The sequence below is a fragment of the Octopus sinensis genome, linkage group LG9 (genome assembly GCF_006345805.1).
Source record: "Octopus sinensis linkage group LG9, ASM634580v1, whole genome shotgun sequence".
Classification (NCBI taxonomy): domain Eukaryota; kingdom Metazoa; phylum Mollusca; class Cephalopoda; order Octopoda; family Octopodidae; genus Octopus; species Octopus sinensis.
The window spans coordinates 74,734,033-74,747,504 of NC_043005.1; the positions used below are offsets into that span (position 1 = coordinate 74,734,033).

The window sequence follows — 13,472 nt, forward strand, 5'->3', positions numbered from 1 at the left end:
ATTTTTTTTCTTCTTCTTGGTAGTCTATCGATCTCTGATGAAGACGTAATCTGTGGTCTCAGCAGTCAGCATTGGGAACGCATGTAGATCTGCAACCTAAAGCCGGAAGCACACAGGCGCCCGTGGGCCGGACACTGGTAGTCTGTGATCAGGACTGAGGATGCGAGGCATTGCCGTCTATCCTCCTCAAAGGCAGCTACAGCAGTGGAGGTGCAATGGCCCAGTAGTTAGAGCAGCAGATCGCGGTCGGAGGATCGCGGTTTCGATTCCCAGACCGGGCGTTGTGTGTGTTGTTTATTGAGCGAAAACACCTAAAGCTCCACGAGGCTACGACAGGGGGTGGTGGTGACCCCTGTTGTAATCTTTCGCTCCAACTTTCTCTCACTCTTTCTTCCTCTTTCTTGTCCCCGACTTCCTACGCAACCGCTGAGCCTGGATGCGCATTCATCCATCCATCGATGCTTTCGGTGTCGGGGATTGACCTGCTTTCTCTTCTGCGGGTCTTACGAATAGCAAAAGACCACGTTTGGGACTTCTCCCACTACAGGGACAAAGACCGCTTATTTTTTTAAAAGCCTACTACTTATTCTATCTGTCTCTTTTTGCCGAACTCTAAGTTACAAGGACTTATTCTTTGTAAGCCTAGTACTTATTCTATTGTCTCTTTTGCCGAACCGCTAAGTTACGGGGATGTAAACGCATCAAAATTGGTTGTCAAGCGATGGTGGGGGGACAAACACAAACACACATTTACATGACGGTCTTTCAGTTTCCCTCTACCAAATCCACTCACAGGGAAAAATTCAATTTAGAAATACTAAATCAAATTTCGCAATATATATATATATATAAATAGAGAGAGAGAGTGAGAGAGAGAGAGAGAGAGAGAGAGGGGGTGACGGGCTTCTTCCAGTTTCCACCTACCAAATTCACTCACAAGGCTTTGGTCGGTACGAAAGTATAGTGGAAGACACTTGCCCAAGGTCCCCTCGCCGCTTGGCAACCAGCGTTGGCTTGTTTCCGTCGCCATAACTTAGTGGTTCGATAAAAGTAATTGATAGAGTAAGTACGAGACTTATAAACAAATGCAGGGATCGATTTGCTCGACTAAAACCCTTTAAGGTGGTGCTCTGGTATGGTCGAAATTCAATGACAGAAAAAGAAAAAAAAAAAATTATCAGGCGCAGAAGTGGGTGTGTAGTAAGTAGCTTGCTTACGAACCACATGGTTCTGGGTTCAGTCCCATTGGCACCTTGGGTAAGTGTCTTCTACTATAGCCTCGGGCCGACTAAAACCTTGTGAGTGGATTTGGTAGACGGAAACTGAAAGAAGCCCGTCATATATATATATATATGTTTGTGTGTCTGTGTTTGTGCCCCCAACATCGCTTGACAACCGATGCTCGTGTGTTTACGTCCCCATCACAAGAGAGACCGACAGAATAAGTACTAGGCTTACAAAGAATAAGTCCTGGGGTCGATTTACTCGACTAAAGGCGGTGCTCCAGCATAGCCGCAGTCAAATGACCGGAACAAATAAAAGAATAAAAGAATAGATATATTTTCTTGGCTTTTGAGAAATCTTCCATAGGCAGAGAGTACAACTGATTATACCAACCAGATGTTAATCACAGTTATCTCCCATGCATCTTGTATTTTAAAGTTTTACGTTTTTAATTTATATGCAAAAAATAAGGGATTTAGAAATATTTTGGTAAGTCTCAAAGAATAATTTCAACAAAAATTATAAATGAAACACTTCTTTATGTTTATAGATATATATATGTAAGAGATATTTACTGTAATAGTTTGTAGTTTTATTTAATGCTCACTCATTGTAGAAATGAATATACAACTTAAATCGAATATCAGTTTAAATATATATTAAAATATATTTGTAACAAAGATAATAGGCGGTATATATTTCACTGAAAGTATTCTTAAATCCTGTTCTGAAAATATATAGTTCATCTCTCTATCAGAAGTTTAATTTTCGATATGTTTTTAATGAATTATATAAATATAATGGACACATTGAAACTCCGACGTCTGGCACCTGACTTGGCAGACACCCGTAAAATTATTAACCATCTTACAAACAATAACTCTCAGCACCTTTTCAAACTCCACCTGTCTAACACCCGTGGACATGTTTACAAAGTCAGAAAACAGCACAGCTCCCATGACTTTAGGAAATATTTTTTTCACGCTGAGAGTTGCTGAAGCATGTAACAAACTGCTGGCATCAGTTGTTAGTTGTCGGAGCACGGCATCCTTCAAAACTTCCATGCTTCCCGAGATTCGCCAACACTACACCCGGTTTTCTCCCCTCCATACACACACAAGCATGTATCTGACTCATACACTGTTCACTTTCCAGACATTTGTACATTACTGCATGTACTTTATACGCACTTTTGACAAGTTGTGGTGCACCTGAGCATTGTATACAATAATTTTATTATTATTATATTATTATTAGAAGACCTTGGTTTTCTATATCCGTAATTAAATTCAAATGGTATATGGTTGTGTTGGAATTTTGTTGGACTTATTCAAAATGGTCATCAACTTCAGCTTATTAACTTTTATAATGCAGCAATTTGTGACAGATTTTAGGAGTTAACTTTTTAGAAGTATACTAATTAGGATGGGGAGACACTCATACCTTTCCACGCGAGTTTTAATAATACCAAATGAAGCGAAATAATTACGACTGGTTAACAAAACATGAGTTTTACACTACTCAACTTATTCAGACACTTGTCGTTCTGAGAATATATGTTCTGAGAATAATTAAAGAATGAAGATTTTGACGAAGTCGTAATGTTGCTGTTATGTCATGTCCCTCTCCACCGACTTCGTTTCCTCATAACTTCCTCTCAAAATGCATATATTTTGAATGAAATTTTCCATTGATATGTTTCCAAGTACAGAAGATACATTTTTGATGGCATAGAATACAATTATGTCTATAAAATTTGTTGAAAATTTTAAGGAAAAGAGTTTCGGCTAATTAACCTTCGTTTCTTAAAAATGCCTGTTTTTTAACGAAATTTTCCTGAGATACATTTCCAAGGATACATCTTTGATGGCATAGAATACAATTATGTCTATAAAATTTGGTGTAAAATTTTAAAGGAGGGAGAGTTTCGGATAATTAACCTTCATTTCTTAAAAATGCTAATTTTTCAATGAAAATTTCCAGAATTTTTCAGGAGTGTACCCCTTTAACTCTGTTTTTTGCCAACATTTTTTGAGATTTAATCAAAATTATCGTAATATACACTCTGAAAAATACATCACTGGAAAATTTCATCGAAAAATATACGTATATATATATTTAATAAGTCCAGTAACGAGAGAGTGATCGTCCAAAAACAATTTTTGCCCCATTTTCTTCTCTTAATCCTAATATTCATAATCTCAAGTGTATTTTTGCAAAATTTCCTTTATAAATATTCATTTTGAAGAAAGTTATGTAGAAACAGTGTTGCTCATCTGAACAGAAATATGCTCCACATGTTTCATTTTCCAAGAAAACTTTTTTGTTATTTTTATCAAAATAATCGTAATCTACAACCCCAAAACAAATTTCTGGAAAACTTTATTAAAAAATATGCATTTGAAAAAGCCCAGCGGAGATTTTTCATGTTAAAGAAATTTTTAAAATCCCCCTCCTCATCCCGAAATAATTTTTCCCTTTTTCTCAACATAAGCGAAATAAAGGGTAAAAGGGTAAAGACCCCCTTCAGTCATGATTGATCATGGGATTGCACCTTGAAAGTTACCCTCCAAAGCTCAAGTCTGGGCAAGGTTGTTTATGGAATACCAGCCTTGCCTCTCCACGTCACTGATGTTATCCAAGAGAAAGGCAAAGGCCGATACAGCTTGGCACCAGTGATGTCGCAACTCATTTCTACAGCTGAACGAACTGGAGCAACGTGAAATAAAGTGTGTAGCTCAAGAACACAACACACAACTCAGTCTGAGAATTGAACTCACTACCTCATGATCATGAACCCAATGCTCTAAACACTGAGCCAATATGCACCATCTAAAATATATCTAGAAAATCTTATTAAAAAATACGTATTTTTAAAGGAAGTTATGAAGAACTATAGTTGGGCAGACACCAAACTGTAGTTATACTGACAAGATGTTGAAAAGTTTTGGCCGAATTGTAGGTCTATGGTTCAATTAAATAGGTTTGAATGATATTGATTTAAGTTTAAATCAGATGTTTTGCTTTATATCTCTGTTGGAAACCTAAATGTTGTGTGAAGATGAGGTAAAAATAATAACGAACTTATTGTATACAATAAGCGTAGGAGTGGCTGTGTGGTAAGTAGCTTGCTTACCAACCACATGGTTCCAGGTTCATTCCCACTGCTTGGCACCTTGGGCAAGTGTCTGTGTGTGTGTGTCTGTGTTTGTCCCCCCAACTTCGCTTGACAACCGATGCTGGTGTGTTTACGTCCCCGTAACTTAGCGGTTCGGCAAAAGTGACCGATAGAATAAGTACTAGGCTTACAAAGAATAAGTCCTGGGGTTGATTTGCTCAACTAAAGGCGGTGCTCCAGCATGGCCACGGTCAAATGACTGAAACAAGTAAAGGAGTAAAGAGAAAGAGTTTGGTCATACTATAGCCATATCACAGACGTGAATTTATGAATACATAATTTTTGGTTGTTATTACTTAACCTGAAGTCATTCCTAATTGAGCACACCCATGATCAGTGACATTCTGATCTTTTTTAAACAACAATTGTGATTTGAAGATTTGGCTGGTATTTTTACCATGTCAAAAGACCACATAGGGCAGCGGCTCCCAATGTTTTTGCACTTGTGACCCCTTACCCAAAAGCTTGAAAACCATGAGATCCCCTACTATCAGCAGCTTGATTAACATTTTATTTTCTGTGAAGGAGAGGGAAAGTAACATCTAACAAAAAATTTATTCAAGAATCCTGTAATTATTTATGTAAGAGCATAAAAAATGTAATTGATGGGTTGTAATCTTAAAGCTTCATGCTTAATTAAAATGTTTATTCTATTATTTTTATAGATCCTGATGTTCAAAAATGGCTACAAATATCAAGCAACCAAAATACAGTAAGCAGTTATTCTATTTTAATTAAATAATAAATTTTTCTGTTGTATTTCTGCATTTTAGAAATCAGAAATATTACTTCCATTATTTCTTAAACAAGTTTGTTATGTTTCGCATTGTTTCTCATAAACAAGAATGCATTTTAGTAATTAAATTTTTAAAAAATTGGGATTAATATTAACAGTCACATGTGAAATAAACATCCTACTCATTTCGATATTTAAGAGATGAGGAATTATGTACATTATTTACATTCGACAGATATTTGTCCTCATCTTGTTTGTTGTTAACACAATGTTTTGGCTGATATAACTTCCAGCCTTCATCAGGTGTCTTGGGGAAATTTCAAACCTGGGTTCTCATTCCTAAGGTATTCTTCGATGTTGTTGTTATTATTATTATTGTTCAGGTCACTGCTTGGAATTGAACTCAGAACCTTGGGGTTAGTAGCCCGTGCTCTTAATCACTATGCTATATGCCCATGGGCATATGGCGTAGTGGTTCCAAGCAGTGACCTGAACAATAACAATAACAATAATACAAATAATAATAACATTGAAAAATACCTTAGGAATGAGAACCCAGGTTCAAAATTTCTCCAAGACACCTGAAGAAGGCTGGAGGGTATATCAGCCGAAACGTTCTGTTAACAACAAACATGATGAGGACAAATATCCGTCGAATGTAAATAATGTAAATAATGAACATCCTACTCAAACAAGCGAAAAATGATAAAGGCAAAATCTTGTAAGAGAATGAATGTGTAAGCAATATTGTGATTATGGTTTTGTAACCATTTAATTTTATTTACTGAAAGAGAACATTTACTTTTGACATTGTCCAAAGAGAGGATTAATTTCAGGATATTCATCGTTTTTTACTCCTTTCACTCACTTGATTGCAGCCATGCTGGAGCACCACCTTGAAGGGTTTAGTTGAATAAATCCATTCTAGGACATATTTTAAGTTTGGTATTTCTTCTATCAGTCTCTTTTGCCAAACTGCTAAGTTATGTGGGTGTAAACAAACCAGCACAAGTTGTCAAACAGTGTTAGTGGACAAACTCAAAGACACACACACACACACACACACACACACATACACATGATGGGCTTCCTCATAGTTTCCATCAACCAAATTCACTCACAAGGCATTGGTCAGCCTGGAGCTATAGTAGAAGACACTTATCCAAAATGCCATGCAGTGGGACTGAACCTGAAACCATGTGGTTATCTGAAGAAAGGATTAATTTCAGTGTATTGAATGTGGATTTAATTTGGTTGTTTTGTCATTGTTTTAAATTAAATGTTTTAATATTTTCTTCATTTGTATTTAATTATTCTTGAAATGAAACTCTCTTTAGATTTTGGACTTTTACAAACACCTGCTACTTCTGATGAATCAGAGCTTTCAGATACATCTGCCAGTATCTTCAATAAGAAGCCTATATTTATGGGAACCAAGAGGAAACAGCAGAATTTGGGCCAAAGAGAGGATATTACACCATATTCAGAACAAAGGTACTGAATTATCTATTATGTATGAGGTGTGATTTAAGAGGGCACAGCCCTTACTTTTCATGTTACATAAACAAAAAAAGAAAAATAGCTAGTTATAAAATCTCAAGAAGAGATAGAGTAGTAACATATACTATACAGTACAGCGAGTAGCCATATCAAAGTGGCAGATGAATGTTACTATGAGCTTAACCCCAGGTGGATTATCCACCAGCTGGTTTTCAGTGCAAGCTCTGTACCCTTTATGTACAATACATCACTATCAGGGGAAGTGAATCCCTACTACCCTCCAACAGCTGGCAAGATCGTGGGACTGTGGTTAAAGTAGTAGTAACATTCATCTGCTACTTTTATGTGGTTACTTGCTGTACTGTTTAGTATATGTTACTATTCTTGATATTTTATAACTAGCTATTTTGCTTGTTGGAAATCAGTGACCGATGGTCAGTTTGTATACAATATATTCCTGGCAGAAGCGGATCTTAACTACACTCGTGGCTGACGTGAGCCTATTAGCTTGAAACTGGCTGGTCTCACGATCCTGTCAGCTGTTGGAGGGGTTCGCTCCCCCTACTAGCAACGTATTGTACATAAAGGGTGCAGAGCTTGCACCAAAAACCGGCTGGTGGAGAATCTGCCTGGGGTTAAACTAGTATTAACATTCATCTGCCACTTTGATGAAGCTACCCAAAAAAGAAAAAGTCTTTACATAATTATCCAATCCATGAATTCATAAAGCCTGCAAAATTAGTTATTGTACTAGAATTCTGGCCTTAATAAATCCACTTTTATCTTTAATTTTTTATCTGCTTTGGTCATTTGACTGTGACCATGCTGGGGCACTGCCTCAAAGAATTTTTAGTTGAACAAATTGACCCCAGTGCTTCTATTTTTTTTTTTACGTTTAGTACTTATTCTATTGGTCCCTTTTACTGAGCCACTAAGTTACAGGGATGTAAACACCATAACACTGGTTGTCAAGCGGTGGTGGGGGACATTCTCCATCACAAAGATACACAGGCACACACACACATAAGTTTTATGTATAGTATTAAATATCCATCATGGTTGATCTTACTAATTGGTTTCGCGTAAAGAATACAGTGGAGTGTTAGGTGAAAATCTGATTATATAATTTTACACTTATCAGAGTTAGCCAATATAGAAAGGAATATTGGCTAACTGATGAGCGTAAAGTTATATAATCGGATTGTTGCCTAACACTTCATTGTATTCTTTATGTGAAACCAATTGGTAAAATCAGCTGTGATGGATATTTAATACTATACATTTTGGATGATATACCCATTCTACTGACAGATATATGAATGTATCTTTGCTCTGACTTATAGTCTCTTAGACAACTCACACGCATATATGTGTGTGTGTGTGAGTGTGTGATGGGGTTCTTTCAGTTTCTGTCAACCAAATCCACTTACAAGGGTTTGGTCAGTCTGAGGCTACAGTTGAAGACACTTGCCCAAAGTGTTGCACCATGGGACTGAAGCCAGACCATGTGGTCGGGAAATAAACATTTTACAACACAGCCATGCCTGCACCCACTGTGCATTATTTTGTTTTTCTTGAATCCTAGTTTTTATAAGGCCGGTTACTCAGTTTTCATGACACATAAGTGACTACAGTCATAACATTTCTCCTCAATGGGATACCACTCTGTTGCAGTGTTCAAGGTCAGCTATTTTCAGCGGGAGGGAGTAGGTCGATTATATTGACTCCAGTACTTGACTCAAACTCTATTTTATTCACCCTGAAGATATAAAAGGCAAAGTTGACCTCAATGGGATTTGAACTCAGGCTGTAAAGAGCCAGAAGAAATGCTGCTAAGTATTTTACCTGACATGCTAATGATTTTGCCAGTTCACTGCCTTCACTGTGTGTATTTGGACAAAGCATATTGTCCTACATATGTTAGTTTGTTTGACCAATATTTACTATTTCAGGGTCATCAGAAGTTATCAATAGAAAAGGCGTCCAGCTGTTTCAAAATACATTCCAATAATTTTGCATAAATTATCTCATCCATGTCAACATGAAAACAGAGACATATAAAAAAAAGCATTGTTTTTGGTGTATGTGTTTGTGTATGTATGTATGTTTGTGTGTTACTGGTATTTCACTGATAAGAATAAAATTTAACAGGTCATTAAGGAATTATAATTACAAATAAAATTTGTCATTAATTGTCTTAACGGTTGTGGTCAATGAATTTTTAAAATAGACATAATGTCTCAGAATATTATTATTAACCAAAAGCTACTGTTAAGTTGTCAACCTTAAATTATAATCTTCCCTGATCTTTACACAGAAAGAATTTCCTAATAAATATAATTTAATTTACTCAGCATTAAATATATTTTTCTAATTTTGATTATTGCTAAACTGAATCTACAAGAACTAGTTAACTATTTACCTGTCCTGTGTATTACATGTGACACACAGGACATATTTCCCTGGTATCCATGTATTAGGTTGTTCTGAAAATAATGGCTGCTCTAAGGGTTGTGTTTTTAAACGCAGTTTTATCATAGTATTTTAATTATATTTTATGTGAATTTCGACATGTTTAATAATTGATGTACGCTCTTCAATAATTTTCTACTTATTTCAGACAGAAAACATTCTTGAAGCATAGCTTCCCTTGATTATGAACATGACAAAAAGGAACATTCGCTTACTTTTCTTGCATGAGTTCAAGCTTGGGCACAATGCCTCCCAAACTGCTGCAAATATCAACAGTGCATGGGAAGAGGGTCCACAAGTGACCACACAGTACAAAGGTGGTTTCAGAAATTCTGTCGCGGTGATGAGAGCCTTGAAGATGAAGAAGGTAGAGGACAGTCATGCAGTCTTGACAATGAGAAATTGAAAGTAATTGTTGGACAAAACTCATGTCAAAATGTTAGGGAAATGTTTCAGGCACTTGGTGTCAGTGTTCCAACAGTCTCACACAATCTGCAAAAGATTGGTAAGGTGAAAAAGCTTGATAAATGGGTACCACATGAGCTCAATGAAAATCAAAAAGTTTGGTGTTTTGAAGTGTGCTCGATGCTCTTTCTGTGAATCACCAATGATCCTTTTCTTGACCAAATAGTCACTTGTGACAAAAAGTGGATCCTTTAAGATAGCCGTAAATGATCAGGTCAATGGTTTGACCGTGATGAGTTCCCCAAACATTTCCCAAAGCCAAAGTTGCATCAGCAAAAGATTATGGTGACTTTCTGGTGGTCTGCAATTGGTGTTGTCCATTACAGCTTTCTGGAAGCCAATCAGAGCATTACAACAGAGGTTTACTGCAATCAACGCACTGAAATGCATGTTCACTTGCAAAAAATGAGACCTGCATTGGTGAATTGGTGTGGCCCAATTCTGATTCACGATAATGCAAAGCCACATGTTGCACAAATGACACTACAGAAACTCACAGATTTAGAATAGTAGACGTTACCACAGCCTCCATATTCTCCTGATCTTTCACCCACTGAATACGATTTTTTAAAGCATTTAAACACGTTTTTAAGTGATAAAACTTTCAGGTCCAAACCAGAGGTGGAATCAGCTTTCAAAGATTTCTTAGCATCAAAGCCAATAAGTTCTTATAAATGAGGCATAAATAGATCTCGTTGATTGATGGCAGAGATGGTCACGGCTCATACTTGAATTTTTCCAGAATAAAATTATGTTTCTGAAATCGGTCATTATTTTTGGAACAACCTAATCTGTATATCTATATATATATATCAAACTGAGAATATATATATCTATTTTAACATCAACTAAGATAGTGAACTTCTTATAACAATTAGTTTCAAAATTTGGTACAAGGCTAGCAATTTGGGGAGAGGATTAAGTCAATTATTGACCCCAATGCTCAGCTGGTCAACTGGTACTTATTTTATTCTTTTCTACTCTAGGCACAAAGCCTGAAATTTTGGGGGAGTGGGCCTGTCAATTAGATCGACCCCAGTATGCAACTGGTACTAATTTTATTGAGCCTGAAATGATGAAAGGCAAAGTTGACTTCAGCGGAATTTGAACTCAGAATGTAAAGACAGACGAAATGCCACTAAGCATTTTGCCCAGCATGCTAGCAATTCTGCCAGCTCCCCATCCTATATATCAATATAATAAAATGCTTAGCAGCACTTCTTCTGACTTTACAATCTGATTTCAAATACTGCTGAGGCCAACTTTCCCTTTCATCCTTATGGGGTCCCAGAAATAAGTACCTATTGAACACTGACTTTCTTGGAGGATTGATCTTCAACTTTATGGTATTTTTTCTTCTCATTGCAAGTGTAATTGTAATTAAAATTTTTTCCTTCTACATTAGGTATGTTAATACCAACTTAATTACTTGTTTTTCATTCTGAAAGCATCATTAATTAATTTACCCAGCCAATGAAGTCAAACTGCAATTTGTATAGTCATGTGTTACCATGTTGGGCAAAATGCTCTGTGGTATTTCGTCTGTCTTTGCGTTTTGAGTTCAAATTCTGCTGAGGTTGACTTTGCTGTTTATCTTTTTGGGGTCGATAAAATAAGTACTAGTTGAGTATTGAGATTGACATAATTGCTTTTTCCCCTCTCAAAATTGCTGGTGTTGTGTCAAAATTTGAAACCAATATAGTCTAGTTCTAGCTCTACTACAGGTCTAGAATAAGAAAATCAGACACATGCATAGTGATCCTCCCTAGACACAACAAGATTTGTTTCAACACACCAATTCACATCAAGAACCAATTACAGAAATGATGTAAAATCAGACAGTAATGACCAGAAGTCTGCGAAGTCAGGGCTAAACTTGGTGTTACCTAATGAAGGTAGCTCTCTCTCTTTTACTCTTTTACTTGTTTCAGTCATTTGACTGCAGCCGTGCTGGAGCACCACCTTTAATCGAGCAACTCGACCCTGGGACTTATTCTTTTGTAAGCCAAGTACTTATTCTATTGGTCTCTTTTGCCGAACTGCTAAGTAACGGGGACATAAACACACCAGCATCGGTTGTCAAGCAATGCTAGGGGGACAAACACAGATACAGAAACACACACACGCATATATATATATACATATATATGACGGGCTTCCTTCAGTTTCCGTATACCAAATCCCCTCACAAGGTTTTGGTCAGCCCGAGGCTATAGTAGAAGACACTTGCCCAAGGTGCCACGCAGTGGGATTGAACCTGGAACAATGTGGTTGGTAAACAAGCTACTTGCTACACAGACACTCCTGTGCCTGTATTTAATCCAAGAATTGTGCCTAATTTTTCATTTGATTTAAAAAAAAAAAAGTGCTGCTTTTTGTTACACTGTTTCCCTTCATGAAATTAAGGAACACTTAGGTTTTTTTAATTGAGAAACATTAGAGCACAATCTTTTTATGTGTTATGAGGAACAAAATGAAAAAACAGCAGTAATCAAATGATTAATTAGTTTAATAATTAATTAAGATTAGGAATTGAATCATGTTGGCTTTTTTTTTTCCAGGTTGTCTTCCTCATCAAGTGATCATCTTAAATTAATCTCACCTGCTCAGACTAAAACATCTGCTGTGAAACGGACTCCATATACATCATCTACAACGAACTCTGATAATACTGCAGTTATTGCAGGTAAGATATTTTTTGTTTTCTGTCTAAAATAATAATACTATTTGCTGTTAATAACTTTTTTTCCTGTAATTATTAAGTGTTAATTATTTATTTACTGTTTATAATTTCTCAAGTAAATCAATTGAATAATTAATCAAAATTAATTGCTGGTAAGGACACCGTATTTCATTATGCAACAAAAATATATTCATCATCGTTTAACGTCCGCCTTCCATGATAGCATGGGTTGGACTATTTTGACTGAGGGCTGGCGAACCAGATGGCTGCACCAGGCTCCAATCTTGATCTGGCAGAGTTTCTACAGCTGGATGCCAGTCCTAACGCCAACCACTCTGAGAGTGTAGTGGGTGCTTTTTATGTGCTACCAGCACAGGACCAGTCAGATGATACTGGCAATGACCTCGCTCGAATCTTTTTACACATGCCACTGGCACACGTGCCAGTAAGGTGACGTTGGTAATGATCATGCTTGAATGGTGCCCTTTTACGTGCCACTGGCACGGAGCCAGTTAGCTGCTCTGGCAACGATCACACTCGGATGGTGCTCTTGGCACCATACTAGCATGGACACAAGTGCCAGTAAGGCGACGCTGGTAATGATCACACTCGAATGGTGCTCTTTTATGTGCCACTGGCATAGAAGCCGGTTAACTGCTCTGTCAACAATCACCCTCGTATGGTGCTGTTTTGGTGCTCTTTGCACCCCGCTAGCATGGATGCTAGTCCTCGAATTTGATTTTGGTTTCAAATTTTGGCACAAGGTCAGCAATTTCAAGGGAAGGGGCTAGTTGATTACATTGACCCCAGTACTTATTTTATCAACCCAAAAGGATGAAAGGCAAAATAGACCTCGGAATTTGAACTTAGAATGTAAAGATTAATGAAATGCCACTAAGCATTTTACCTGGTGTGCTAACAATTCTGCCTTGGTAGAATTATATGTCTTGCTGAGAACATAATGCTGTGACTTCTGTAGACTTGGTTTTGTATTATAGAGCCAGGGAGTAGTCACACTTGTGTTGCTTTAACCCTTTCAATTCCAGCCCAGCTGAAACCGCCTCTGGCTCTGTAGTACAAATGTCTTGTTTTTGTAAGTTCTGAATTAAAAGCTTCTACCAAACCTTAGTCCCAATTTATGTTCCTAACACTTAGCTTAATGATAACTAAGTTATTTTACTAAATTTTTTGTTATATTTTAAATAATTGAAAGA

General features: G+C 36.9%; 1 protein-coding gene across 1 annotated transcript in view; it reads left to right on the forward strand.

Annotated features, from left to right (window-relative positions):
• The first annotated feature begins 1,677 nt into the window (after positions 1-1,677).
• Positions 1,678-13,472, forward strand: part of LOC115215446 (mutS protein homolog 4-like) — an 85,836-nt gene continuing 74,041 nt past the window's right edge. Inside the window, exons 1-4 of the mRNA XM_029784609.2 lie at positions 1,678-1,713; positions 5,068-5,114; positions 6,476-6,632; positions 12,137-12,261. Of these exons, the coding sequence (XP_029640469.1) occupies positions 5,084-5,114; positions 6,476-6,632; positions 12,137-12,261 (313 nt within the window). The 5' untranslated portion in view covers positions 1,678-1,713; positions 5,068-5,083. The remainder of the gene's footprint in view (positions 1,714-5,067; positions 5,115-6,475; positions 6,633-12,136; positions 12,262-13,472) is intronic.